Here is a 12,668-nt window from a genome sequence, read left to right on the forward strand (position 1 = left end):
CTTGCCTCAGGACATGAATGCTGCTTTTTACACTTTTCCCACACACCGACTTCCCGGGACCGGGATGGAATACTATATAGAGGCTTTACTCGCACCCCGGCCGTCTCCACGCGGAAACTCCGCTCGTATCAGCCGCGAATGTTTAATTAAGCAACAAGCCGGGCCGCCCCCCGGGCGGTTATAAATAGAAGTGCTGAATCATGACTCCGCCGGTCCCTCCACCCGGCCGGCGGGAGCCCCTGGGCGGCGGCTGCCGGCGGGGTGCGGGGGGTGCCCGCCCTGAGGGGCCGCGGCCGTGCCCTGAGGGCGCGCGCTCCCGCCCGCCCGCGTGAGGCGCGGGGCGCGCACTGTGGCGGCGGCGGCGGCAGCGGCGGCCGCACTTGTCCTGTAATCGATTGCCGAGCGCGCTGAGCGGCCTCGCGCCGGCTGCGGGCACCCGCCCCCCGCCGCGCCGGCCCCGCGGGGGCTGAGGCGCCGCGGGGCGGGAAGGGGTCTGAAGGTGGTGGGGGAAGCGAGTGTGTGTGTGTGTGTGAGTGTGTGTGAGTGTGTGAGGGACTGAGCGTGAGTATGTGAGGGATGAGTGTCCGTGGGATTGAGTGTGAGGGTGTGTGAGGGGCTGAGTGCGAGTGAGGCAGCGAGTGTGTCCGTGTGAGGGACTTTGAGGGGAGACCTGAGTGTGAGGGAGTGAGTGAGTGAGTGCGTGTGCAGGGTTGAGTGTGAGTGAGGGAGTGAGAATGTGTGAGTGGCTGGCTGTGCGTGAGGGGAGAGAGTGTGAGCCCGTGAGGGGGTATTGAGTGTGAGGGAGGGAGTGAATGAGTGTGCGTGGGTTTGAGCCTGAGGGAGGGACAGTGTGTCTGAGGGAGTGTGTGTGAAGGAGGAGGTGTGTATGGGTGTGAGGGAGTGCGCGTATCTCTGAGGGAGTGTGTGTGTGTCTCAGGCAGGGTGTGCGCGTATCTGTGTGTGAGGGAGGGAAGGGAGTGTGTGAAGGAGGGAGCGAATGAGTGTGTGTCTCTGCGTGTGTGTGTCTGTGGGAGGGAGGGAGAGCGGCCGCCGCCGCCGCCGCCGGATCGGTTTCTCGGGGTTTGACCAGCTGTCCCAGGCTAACCCTCTGCTCTCTGAAGATGGAGGAAGTAAAAACAGGATTACCCTTAGCTACGGCTCCTCCGCCGCCTTAGTCCCCCCACAGCCAACTGCCGTGCACAAACACACCTCCACTGGGCAGAGGGAGCCGACACTAATAAACACACAAACAAAAGGGGGATGGAACTGACTCACTGCCTGCGCGGCTGAGGTAAATCTGCGCCTGGCTTCTTATTATTTCTTTCTTTTTCTTTCTCCCCTCCCTTCCTCCCCTCCTCTCCTCTCCCTCCTCGGTCCCCCCTTCCCCGGCGGGAGGAGGGACAGCTCCGTTCCGGGGCCGGCGGGACGCGGGGCTCGGTCCGTCCGTGCGGGTCTGTGTGTGCGGAGGGTCCCCGAGCCGAGCGCGGCTGTGCAGCATCCCCGCGGGCGCCGATGACTTGTTGCTGTTAGCCCAAAATATATATTAAAAAAAAAAAAATTTAAAAAAAACCCCAACAAACCAACCAAACGAAAAAACCCCCACGAAGACCAGAAGGCAGCAGGGGCAGAAGCCGCGGCGGGTCTCGCCGGTCCGTTACCCAGCCCGGCCCCGCTGCCATTTCCCTCAGCGCCCGCCGCCACCTGCGCGCCCCCGGGGGGCTGCGGCCTGCGGCGGGGAGAAGGGGGGAAAGGGAATAAAATGACAAGCGAGGCAGGACTTCCATGACTTTGACAGGTTGTGGCAGGGGCGGGGAGAGGCAGGATGAGGCGCGGAACCCGGCGTCGCCCAGGGCCGGAGCGGCGCTCCGGGGAAGTTGGCCCGGCTTTGCTGCGCGGGGTGTGAGTGCGCCCGCCGGGCCCCCCTCTTCCCATCCCGCCCCTCATCCCCTCTTCTCATCCCGCCCCGCAATCCCTCCGCTCCCCCCGATCCCGTGGAATCCGTAAGGAACCGGTGGATCAAGTTTTCCTCTCTCTCTCTCTCTCTCTCTCTCCGCGCTAGTTAATCGCATTGCTGTAGCACCGGCTGACCTCCCTCCCTCCCTCTCCCTCCTTTTTTTTTTTTTTTTTTTTTTGTTCTTCATCTTCCTTCAAAGTATGTGCCATTCCTGAGCGAGTTTCCCCGCCGGCTCATCCCGGGGCTTCCCGGCTCCCCGGCTCCGCATGCCCCACCTGTAAGTGGCGGGGGCGAGTTTCTCTCCCCTATCCCTCTCCCCTTCCCCGTCTCTCTTTCCCCCTCCTCTTCTCCCCCCGCCTTTAAAAACCATTTTTTTAAACTTTCTCCATCTTTCTGTGTCTTCAGCTCGAGCAAAACTCTCTCCCTCCATTCCTTGTGGAGAGGCTCAGCAGCTGGGATTTGCCATCACCAGCCTAAAAATGGTGACCAAACTTTTTCTTCTCCCTCTCCTCTTCCTCCTCCTCTCCCCATTGAAGAAATAAAAAAATAAAATTCAAGCCGTGTTTTCATTTAGGTTATGGATGTTTCTGTGTTTCTTTTTGTCTTCCTTTCTCTTCCTCCTCCCTTCCTCCCCTTTCTTTCCTTCCACTTCATTGGCTGGGATGATCTTTCCCTGTTGCTTCTGATGTTTCTTTCTTTTTCTCAGTGTGTGCCTGCCTACCTGGACTAGGGGAAAGATAAGGTAATTTTGAAGGGCTTGAGGAAGTGGCTTACCTGTTCTGAAAACTTTTTTGCTTTTTGGTTTTTGTTTTTGTTTTTTTTTTTTTTAGATTTCTTTTTAAGAGTTGTGAAAATCAGTAATTGAAGAGAGTTTGGTAGCAGCTAGGCAGGTTGAAATTTAAGTGTTATGTGCTGAATGCCTTGGGAATTTGATCTGCTTTATACCAAAGAAGAGCACACAGAAAAGTATTTATTTATTGGGGGAAAGGCAGGGAGTGGGGAGGGAGGGAAGGAAAGAGGGTTAAGGGAGGGGGAGGGAAGTGGTTTTGGAGACAAGAAGTGAAGCTGCCTGTTTTCCAGTAAGTAATGGAGAAATTCCAGGAGCCAGGGCTAAATATACTTGGCGATCAATACAGAAATGGCTCATTGTGAATAATTTAGCTGCCTGGTGCAGTGAGAGTTTTGAAACTAAAGGCAAAAAAAGAGGCCATGGAGGGAGAGAGGAAATAAAATTTTCCTCTGGTCATGTCAGATTCTTAACTTTTCTACTTAAAAGAACATAGTTATGATTATTGATCTCTCCTTTTTTTTTTTTTCTCCCCCCCACAATATATATCAAATGATAGCTAGGGGGTGTCATTCTATACAGTTACTTGGGTTTCGGGAAAGTAATAGCTTGTTCTGTGTCAGCAAAGTGCTTCCAGAAACTTTAATATTGCTTCACACCACAAAATGTGTGATCTGGGAGTATGAAATGTGATGTTTGGCCCTGTGCTGTGGCAAATAAATAGGGTTAGAGTGAACAGGTGTGTGTACAGGTGTGTGTGCACACAGAGGTGTGGGACAAAGCTGGAACAACTGTGTCCAAGGGGAATGGACACAGGAGGGTTTATTTTGTTTAGACCAGGAGGCAGTGTCTTGTAGTGTGTGTGAAAAGAGCAATTGTTAGTAATATCCATATCCTCCAAGTCTCTTCTGGCTGCAGATAATTGATAAAGCAGTACCATCCCAGCTTGAAGAAACAAGAAGAAAGTCAGGAAAAGAACTCTCAGATCAGGCAAAAATGTGAGTGGGGCACAGAGAGAGAGGTATGTTCAGACCAGGATGATCCAGGTGCCACCTGGCCAGGAGGCAGCTGCATGTCTGCTCACATAATTTACAGGAAGAGTTCAGTGATTTGCAAACGAGCATATGCAGCGCGCTTGTGTGTTTCTCTAGGCAGTGGTTGCAACAGCAATAAAATGGGCAACTACTTAGGGCTTTAAGTAAGTTTAATCATTTAATGGTTGATACTGACAGGCGTCTCTGAGGGTGTACTTTTCTGCCTTGCAGCACTGCACTTTGACTATGGAAGCAGAGGCTGTTGATGGATATATTACATGTAAGTAGTCATTTTGATTATTCTGAATTACTTTTCTTTTCCTACTCTCCTTTGTATAATGCAGAAACCTGAAAGTTTAGCTTCCTTGTGTGCAGTGTCGGCACTGACACTGAATTAGTAGCATTTACATATAAGTTCTCTGTATGACTGAGACATGCATGGGGATGGGTGCATGGGTGATTATCTCTAGGTTTAAATATTTGCTGAGGGTGAATGAACTTTGCAAGTTAGAGAGAGTTGCTCTCCAGAAATTCAAACTGCAGCCAAAAACTTTTTATACCTTTCCCTATGTATTTCTCTTGTTTTCTGTGTGTGGGGGGTCGTGCTTTGTTTAACTGTCAGTTAACCCAGAGCTTTTTGGGGAAGGTCTGTATGGTGAATTACTATTCCAGTCTTCCCTTGCCCAGCCTGGATTGTCCCTGTCTGCTAATGGAAAAGTAATCCTAACTTATTTAAAACCAGCAGCTGGGACAAAGTTTGCCACAGGAGTGTGAGTAATAAATAGGGTTCTATTAAGACAGTAGCTTTGAGGGAGCTCTTAAAATCAGCCAAATCTTTCTTGGGGCAACTGAGAGTAGAGGTGTGACAGGCTCTGGAAGACCCCGCTGGTGAAGGAGGGAAGGGCAGGGGCGAAGGGAGCGAGCGGGCTGTGGTTCTTCATGTTAGTGTATCTGTGCCGAAGAAGGGATACAAACGATACAAACTTACGGGACCTGTGTTGTGCTCGCAGGTGACAATGACTATTCGCCTGAGAGGGAGCACTGCGGCATGGCCATCGACCTCACCTCTAGCACTCCCAATGGGCAGCACACCTCCCCCTGTCACATGGCAGGCAGTAAGTCTCCTCTTAAGCCTGTTTCTCTCTAGCTTAGGGTTGGGTTGGCTTGGTCCTCCTGGTCCTTGCTTTGCTTACCAGGTCTTAGCCACTGCTGTTGGCATTGCTAATAACAGAGGAGGACAGGGAAGATTTTCTTTTTGTTTTTTTGGTTCTTGTTCGTGCTGGTGTCTCATCTAAACATGAATGGGATTACTAGTCTGAACTATCCCAAGGTGGCATTTGAGAGCTGGTCCGTACCCGCTCCAGGTAGGAAAACACTAGGGTTGACATGTGCTAGTTTTGTTTCCTCAGGTTCTGAAATCCAAATGGAAATTATTGTTGTTATTATTATTACTACTTTGCTTCCCAAAACAGCTTGAAGTAGCTTTATTTGAAAACAAACACGTTTTATTTACAAAACTATAGTTGATTTTAACAAACTGGAATTTGGTTTGGAATGTTGGGTAGAAACTGAGAGTTTAGTGAGTCTGCACAGTAAGTGTCAAGAGCTGATAATATTTATAGAGTTATTCTCCTTTTATATATGGGAGGTGGATAAATGTAGTTTACGCAATTTCATAAAAGCAACAATCTTCATTTTCTGTGTGTGTGAGTGCCCTACCTTGTTTAAGTGTTGGTTACAGTGTTATATCAAGATATTTACCTTAATGTAACCTCTGCACTTAGAGTCCTGAAAAAATGTAGCGTGCTTTGCTTTCAACATACTTAGTGTTCCTCTCTATGCGATACTAATTTTCTTTCTGGTTTGTGTGTACTACAGATACATATTTAACTATTTAAACCCAGGGTTAGTATAATACCCTACCAAAATCTCTCAAAGAGAGAGCTTCTAGGGTTGCTTGCTTAAAAATGCACAGTGTATTGTTCTCAGAGTCTTTCTGAGAAAAAGATGTTACTTCCCTTTAAGAATCCTTTCCGCTTGCAAATTACGGGTAAAGCGCAGTTTTACGAGCCTTTAAACTGAGGGTTATTATGAAGATCTCTCAATTATATACATGTTGCTGCAGAATATGATTTCTAATACCATGGACTGAACTTTATATGACAACCACCCATAATTCAGCATCTTTAGACAATTCCAATTGTGCTGCACTGGGATTCTGATATACTTTATTATGTTGTAAAAGTTTTACTACTCACTTTCTTCATTTTCTTTGTTTCCTTTTTATTAATGGGAAGGCTTCGTTGGAAGGGAAAAAAGTATCTGTGTTTTAAATCTTCTTTATAATCGAGACTGAAAACCAAAGTCAAATTAGGAATAAAAAGATCTAGAATCAAGTCATGCAAAAGACTTTAACACACTCAGTATTTTCATGTTCATTGTGTTAACATTTTCAATGGTTTTTAAACTTCATTAGTTCTTTGCAACACATATGTATCTGCAACCTTGGTGAATATCTTATTTTTTTAGAGGGTTTTTTTGGCCTATCATAGGTGTCTCAAATGCTTTGAGATTAGGACATGCTGCTGTTGAAAAATTAAGGGCTCTGCCTGGGTTTCCCAAGCCAAACAAATCACAAGCTTCTTATATTTATTGTAATTTATTTACTCTTTGCAGGCTTAGGATTGTTTTGCAGAGAGGCAGCTTGTGCTGCCTTAAACATGGAAGGTATTGATCAGGGGTTGTGGGATTTTGTGGCAGCTGTTACATTGGTTCATTTAAGGTTTTTGGCCAAATCTTGAATCTGGCACATGTAGGCTAAATCGCCAGGCTGGGCTTTAGAGCTTTCCACCTGTTTTGTGGGGCACAGGAAATCCTTTTAAAGGTTTGGTAACTCAGGGGCCTGCACCTCTTTTTAAAAACTCTTTTGGGGTTTTTTTGGTGTTGTAAAAGGAGAGATAGAGATGGAATAGCTGTTTGAAATATTTTATATGAATTTAGTAGCTCCAGTGGACTGATCCATCATTTTAGGTAGAGACAGTGGCTGTGTTCTATTTCAGACTGGTTTGATTTCCAGTGGGTTGCTGGAGATTAAGTGATGTTGGCTGCCATTACAGCAAAGCCCAAGGCATGTCATCCTGGCTGGGTAGGACATGGGAGTGGAGGAGGTGATACAGAGGGAGCAGACCCCAAATATTTCACTCCTGGGTTGGTTGCCAGTCACTGCCAGAAGCACATGGCCCTCTTTGGCTGTGTGCTCTGGATGTGCACCTGCAAGGTAGAAATCCAGGTTTTGACCTTTGTTCTCTTCTTGCCTTCCACTGAATTGTTTTGAGCCACAGCTCTTAATTTAGTCGGAATTTGTGTCTGGCTCAGAAGGAGAAACACCAAAAGAAGGAAATTTCTTGGATCTGTGCTGAAATGACTGAGTAGTGCTCTCCCAGCAACAGCAAAATTATGTGCTGGGTAAAGAGTTTTCTATGTTCATTAGCCCCTGGCAATCTGTGTAAGTAGTTCTGTCTGGATTACTGATGTTTTCAGGTTCTATTCCAAAAGGGTTTGGGTCGAATATTTTGGCTGCTGCATCCTTTAACCTATTGTCATTTTCAAGTATCTAGATGGTATTTGTAGGTTACGGACGAGGATGACACTCAATTTTCCTTGTGAATGAGATGATCCTGAAAGATGAATCACACTAAATCACCTGTCATAGCTAACTGATGATCTTACATATACCTGCCTTTAGCAGAGCACTGCATGTGTGTTGGCAGATGCTCTGTTCTAAAATACTTCACTGTAGTTTTATGTAAGCAAAGATTTAAAATACATGTAAATAGTCAAACCAAAGAGGTTGATAGATCATCTCACTTTTCTCTACAGCAAAAGATGAATTAGTGTTACACCTGCTGAGTACAGATGATATATTTACATAGCCCCAAATCTGGAAGTCCAGATTTTCTTTTGATCTTCTATAGGAAAACTCTTACAAAGGCTGACAGGCAGAGCTGGGTGTCACAGGCTTGCTCAATTAACTTTGTATTGGTACTACAGAGTTCCCTGCATGGCCCTAAGCCCCCCCACAGACCCCACCGAGTTCAAGGGAGTCTGTCTTGTTCCCGTCCGTGAGTGCTGAACTGGGCTGTGAGTGATCAGAAACCTCCGAATAGGAGCTGGCATGCTAATTAAAGGCTAATGGGGAATCCTTATAAAAGAGGCTTTAAAAAGAAATAATTCCCAGTCACCTCCCCACAATGCCACACTGAGTTCTTACTACAGTTATTAGAGATATTTTTTTCCTGTAGGTTAAAATGGACTTAGAGGAATGTCTGCTTTAGAAGCTGCAGGGGCACAGTTGTTCAATTAGTTGACTCAATCGTTGCTTTGTATAGGATGAAGGACACTTCTCCAAGATCCCTGGCCTGGTATCATAGGGAAAATAGTAGCAGCAGCTATTAGCATCTGACAGTCAGCAACAAAGGCAATTTCCCCTTAAATTAGAGGCTTGACAGTGGGTGTCCCAGTTAACTTTCTTATCTTTGCTTTCATAGACAAAAGGAGCCCTTAAATGAAACAGAGTCAGAACAATCATAAATATCAAACCCAACATCTGATGTTTGAAAGCGATTAAAATTGTGGTATGCTTTCAGGAGGTGTTTATAGTAGCTGGAAGCGTTAGTAAGTTATGAGAATTAATTCATTAAGAGAATCAGCCATGGCGGCTGACTCTGCTGCTGGAAATAATGAGGCGATGGCGTTTTCTCCGTGGTGGGGAACGATTGTGCTGGCTGACGAGATCACTAATTGGGACAGCAGCACTAAGTGGGGATGATTTCAGCAGTGCTGTTTAAAGAGAACTTGGGTAAGGTTTCATTATAATGTAGCCAATACTATTTTACAAGTGATCAGGGTGGACTGTCGGTTGTACTTTTTTTTTTGTGGCATCAAAGCCCCAGACCTTTCCTGATCACTTTCATTTTTGAAGCCTGAGTTGTCATACAACTCCTGTTTTGTCACAGTTGTGTTGTCCTGAGCAGAGAGTTACTTGTACCGCAGCTGTATCAGCACATCTGTAGGTATAAAGAAATGTAATTTTGGAGCCTGATTTTGGAATTTTCGTTCCTGTTGGAATGAAACCACATCAAGTTAAAAGTTGCTCCATGCCTCAGCTCCGGGGCAAACAAGCCTTGTCACCACCAGAATTTACTCCCAGGCATGTGAGGCTGAACCTTGCTCTGGGATTCTTTCCTGGCTCAGGATGTGTTGTGGGCTTTTCAGTAGGATGAGGTGATGGAGGCTTTCCTTTAGGGAGGGTGGTTGAAGCTGGCCAGGCTGGGCTGCAGAGAGGGACTGAATCAGTGCTTTGAGGCAGTCACTCCCCTGATGTGTGCACTGGGGCATGAAGAATTCTGGCAGCCAAACTACTGTGCTTTGAGCTGGGGATTCAGGTCTCCTTTTCTTCCAAATATCTTGGAAAGTGCTAAAAACTTGGACCTGATCACCTCGAGATGCTGAGGAGTGTTCTTTCCTCAGCAGCCTTTCAGGAGTATGGGAGGCAGCATTTATTGGGCTGGGTATCTCCTGCCTCAGTGCAGGGAGGTGGACTTTTCACAGTCACTTGAGATGCCCTCTAGTCCTTTGTGTCTGACTTTGCAGTCTTGACCCTTTGATTTTTTAGCACTCAGCTGTGGAATTGCACGGTGATGCCCAATACAGATGTACCTGTGGTTTGGCAGGTTGAAGGACAGTGAAGATGGACTTTGCCAAGATGAGCTCAGACATGAGGGATGAGCTCAATAAAGTGTGGCAGGGAACTGTAAGAAGTGAACTCCTTGGACACTTACAAGAGCACAGTCTTTGCTTCAGTCTTTTATCCTCAGACTTCCTGGGAATTGCCAGGGCAGTAGTGGTAATCTAAGTTTTAGCCATTTAGCTTTCTTGGAGTTTGAGAAGAAAAAATATTAAATGGAAAGGCAATCATCAGGATTTTAACAGAAATAGAAGGGTTTTCTACACCTAAGAAATCAAAGCTCTGCAAAGTAGTGTTACACTGTGTTTTTTGAAAAAAAACTACAACTCAAACAGAGGAAAGGGTTAACTGGAAATTAAGCATTTCCTGGGATGTAAATTGAATTGTTATACCTTTATCCACATCAGCTCGGATTTTTCACAGTGATGTGGTTAAAATCATGACATAGTTCCTCTGATAGGAACTCTATGTAAACCAAGCCAGAGTAGCCACTGAAATGAGTTGGTGTTTGAGTATCTGTAGCCCACACTGCAATGGTGAAGGGCTCTCCTGTGTGTTTTTCCTGTCTTCTGTCACAGTCCTGGCATTCCCTATGGAGCTGCATACTCAGCTGCAAAAACATTCCTCCCTCTCAGTGAGTGTTATAACGAGGGTGGAGTGAAATGATCAGTTAATCTCATTAAATAAGTTTTTATTCATTCTGATGGAAGTCCCTTGAAAGGTCATCTGCCAGGGCTTTGTTGCAGCACACACCTTCCTTGGGAAGCTTCTGTTATTCTCTTGGACTGTCAGGTTCAGTTAACTTTCCCTGGTACACACCCTGTTACAACACTGTGCTCTTGCTAGCTTTGTAGTCAGCAAATTTTCAGTGTTTGCTTCTGGAATTTCAGTTCCTTTTCAGACATGCCAATGAAAAGAGCAATCCTCCTCTTCCATGAAATATGACACGTTGATGGCAGCTGGATGACAAGATACCTGTTGGAGGAGAGTGTTCTGTGTTTCCCATCCCTGAATCTGGGGGAAGGTGCTGCTTCTGTTGAAATCAATGGATATTTTCTCTCAGGAAATTGCTTCAAAGACTTGTTTCTAGTTCCTGTGGGCCACAGGCTGTGTCTAGTCCTTCAGCTAAGTGATGGTTTGCAGCTTTAAGTTTTAGAGGTGGAAATGCAGCTGCCTGTGCTACCTTTGTGCAGTACTGAGGGTGAGCAGTGCTCATCCTTCCAGTACCAAGAGGGGCACCCTGAAAGACTGATCCCATTCTATCTGGGAGAAAAGACAGAGCCTCCTTTTCTGCCTTTTGCTTCAGTAATCCCAGTGAATGAAAATCCTTGAAGAGCCCACCTTGAAACAGGTCTAAAATTGACCTGTTCTGAAATTCTGTAAAAAATTGAAGAGAGGGCTGAGCCATTGCTCTGTGTAGTGTCAAGACGTGCTACCAGCCCAGGTGAGGAGCCTGTGCCACAGCATGTTGTCCCTTCCCTAGGGTGCTTGTTTGGGGTCAAGGCAGCCGACTGCCACATCCCAATGGAAGGAAGCAGAGCTGGGTTATCTGAGAAGCAGTGAATGTGACAGATATGGCTCTGGGCTAGGTCACCAGAGGCCCAGTTTTTCTTCAAATTCTGGTCATTGTAGGGAGTCCCTTCATGTTTCTGTGCCTTGTTTTTTTTTTTTTTTCCCCTCTTGCCTTTTATTTTCTGAATCACAGAAGCTGTAGATCACTTAGGATGGAGACTTGGATGGTACATGTTAGCCTTTGTCTAAAGTAGGATGTTTTTACAATATCTTTTTGCTTAGGGGTTATTTTGCATTTAATTTTTGCAGCCCCACAATGAGACGCAGTCAGAAGTACCTTAATACCAGTGCAGCTTATTTCCTGTCCAGCACAGGAATAATTGTGGTGGTCCTGAAGTACCCTGTTGTGGTGTATGTGTGGAATTTTAACTCTTCCCACACCACTGAGCATTGCCAGGTCTGTGTGTGGATGAGCCCCTATTCACACTGCCCAGCAAAATGTGCCCTTGATCTGGAGCCAGGTCTACATTACCGGCTTCTGCTGGCACTGCTGTGTCAGCCTGTGGCTTTGAAGAACTGTAATCCCTCACAGGCAGAGAGATGCTGGCAGAAGCTCCAGCTCTGAGCACAGCCCTGGCTGGCAGGGTCACCTGCAAGTGCTGTTACAGGTGTTACATTGGAAAGTACCGTAAAACAGCAGGCACTGTTCCTGGAAAAGCATGGGCTTGATTGATCCCCCTCATTTCTATGCTGATAGGTTGTGTCAACTTCTGTGAATTAGAATGTCTTTTTTGGGTTTCTTCACTGACTTTTGCTCTCTCTCTGCCTCTTATTTTTAAAAAAATCTTTCAAGTTTGGGGGTTTATTCCTGTAACGCTGTGTGGCCATGGCATAGAACCACAGAGGTAGTGGGCCCTGCGTGCATTGTATGAGATCCTTTAGCTCATGGTTTCTCTGTGTTTGTCCTGTCCAGAGAGGTCACAGGGCTCTTGGTCTTCCCTTTGGTGAAGCTCAGGTTGGTGGTCAGATCCCTGTGTCCTCTCAGGTATGGGTGTAGGCACAGAGTTTGTGGTGATTGGGAGTGAGGCTGGGCCCAGCCTCATCCCCAGTGGGCACAGCTGTGCAGGACAGGTGAATGCTATTGAAGGGAACAATAGGGGCACTGAGCAACCACCAAAGGGAACAGAGGGCACACAGGTGCAGGGCATCAACAGGAAGGGATAAAAGGCTGGGCTGAAGAACAAGAAGGGCAGATGCTTGCAGCCTGCTGAAGTGCTATGATATTAGTCTGTATGGGCAGGTGCCTGAAGCCTTCTGAAGAGGTGAGGTGTTCCTGTGCATGGGCAAATGCTTAAAGGCTTCTGGAATTGTGTGGTGATGCTCTGTGCATTGTGGCCATCTCAGCTGTAGCATATGCTGTGACATATGGGGGGGAGGTCAGTCCTAGGGCCAAACCATGCTCCCACCCCCAGTGTGGATGGTGTGTATATCTGTGTGTCTACCAGCTGGTAGTGAAAAAAAAGAGGAGTTGAAGTGTATCGTTCTCCTACACAGGTAGGAGACCCTCTTCTTAGCAGACTGTGGGCTTTACACAAGGCATCAGCCAGGGAATCTGATTCACTGCAGACCTGTGTG

The 12,668-nt window shown here is 46.8% G+C and overlaps 1 protein-coding gene across 7 annotated transcripts in view; it reads left to right on the top strand.

The window, feature by feature from the left end:
• Window positions 1-1,048: 1,048 nt before the first annotated feature.
• IKZF2 (IKAROS family zinc finger 2) overlaps window positions 1,049-12,668 on the top strand; it is a 118,180-nt gene continuing 106,560 nt past the window's right edge. For 4 of the 7 annotated variants that reach the window (XM_054636375.2, XM_077181046.1, XM_077181045.1 and 1 more), the window contains exons 1-3: window positions 1,049-1,291; window positions 4,007-4,055; window positions 4,786-4,890. In XM_054636375.2, coding sequence (XP_054492350.1) covers window positions 4,022-4,055; window positions 4,786-4,890 — 139 coding nt within the window. In that variant the 5' untranslated portion in view covers window positions 1,049-1,291; window positions 4,007-4,021. Of the gene's footprint in view, window positions 1,292-2,153; window positions 2,232-2,660; window positions 2,697-4,006; window positions 4,056-4,782; window positions 4,891-12,668 lie in introns of those variants that run through there. The other 3 variants (XM_077181044.1, XM_077181043.1, XM_054636376.2) reach the window with 3 other exon arrangements.

This window comes from Agelaius phoeniceus, chromosome 7 (assembly GCF_051311805.1).
Source record: "Agelaius phoeniceus isolate bAgePho1 chromosome 7, bAgePho1.hap1, whole genome shotgun sequence".
In the NCBI taxonomy this organism is placed as follows: domain Eukaryota; kingdom Metazoa; phylum Chordata; class Aves; order Passeriformes; family Icteridae; genus Agelaius; species Agelaius phoeniceus.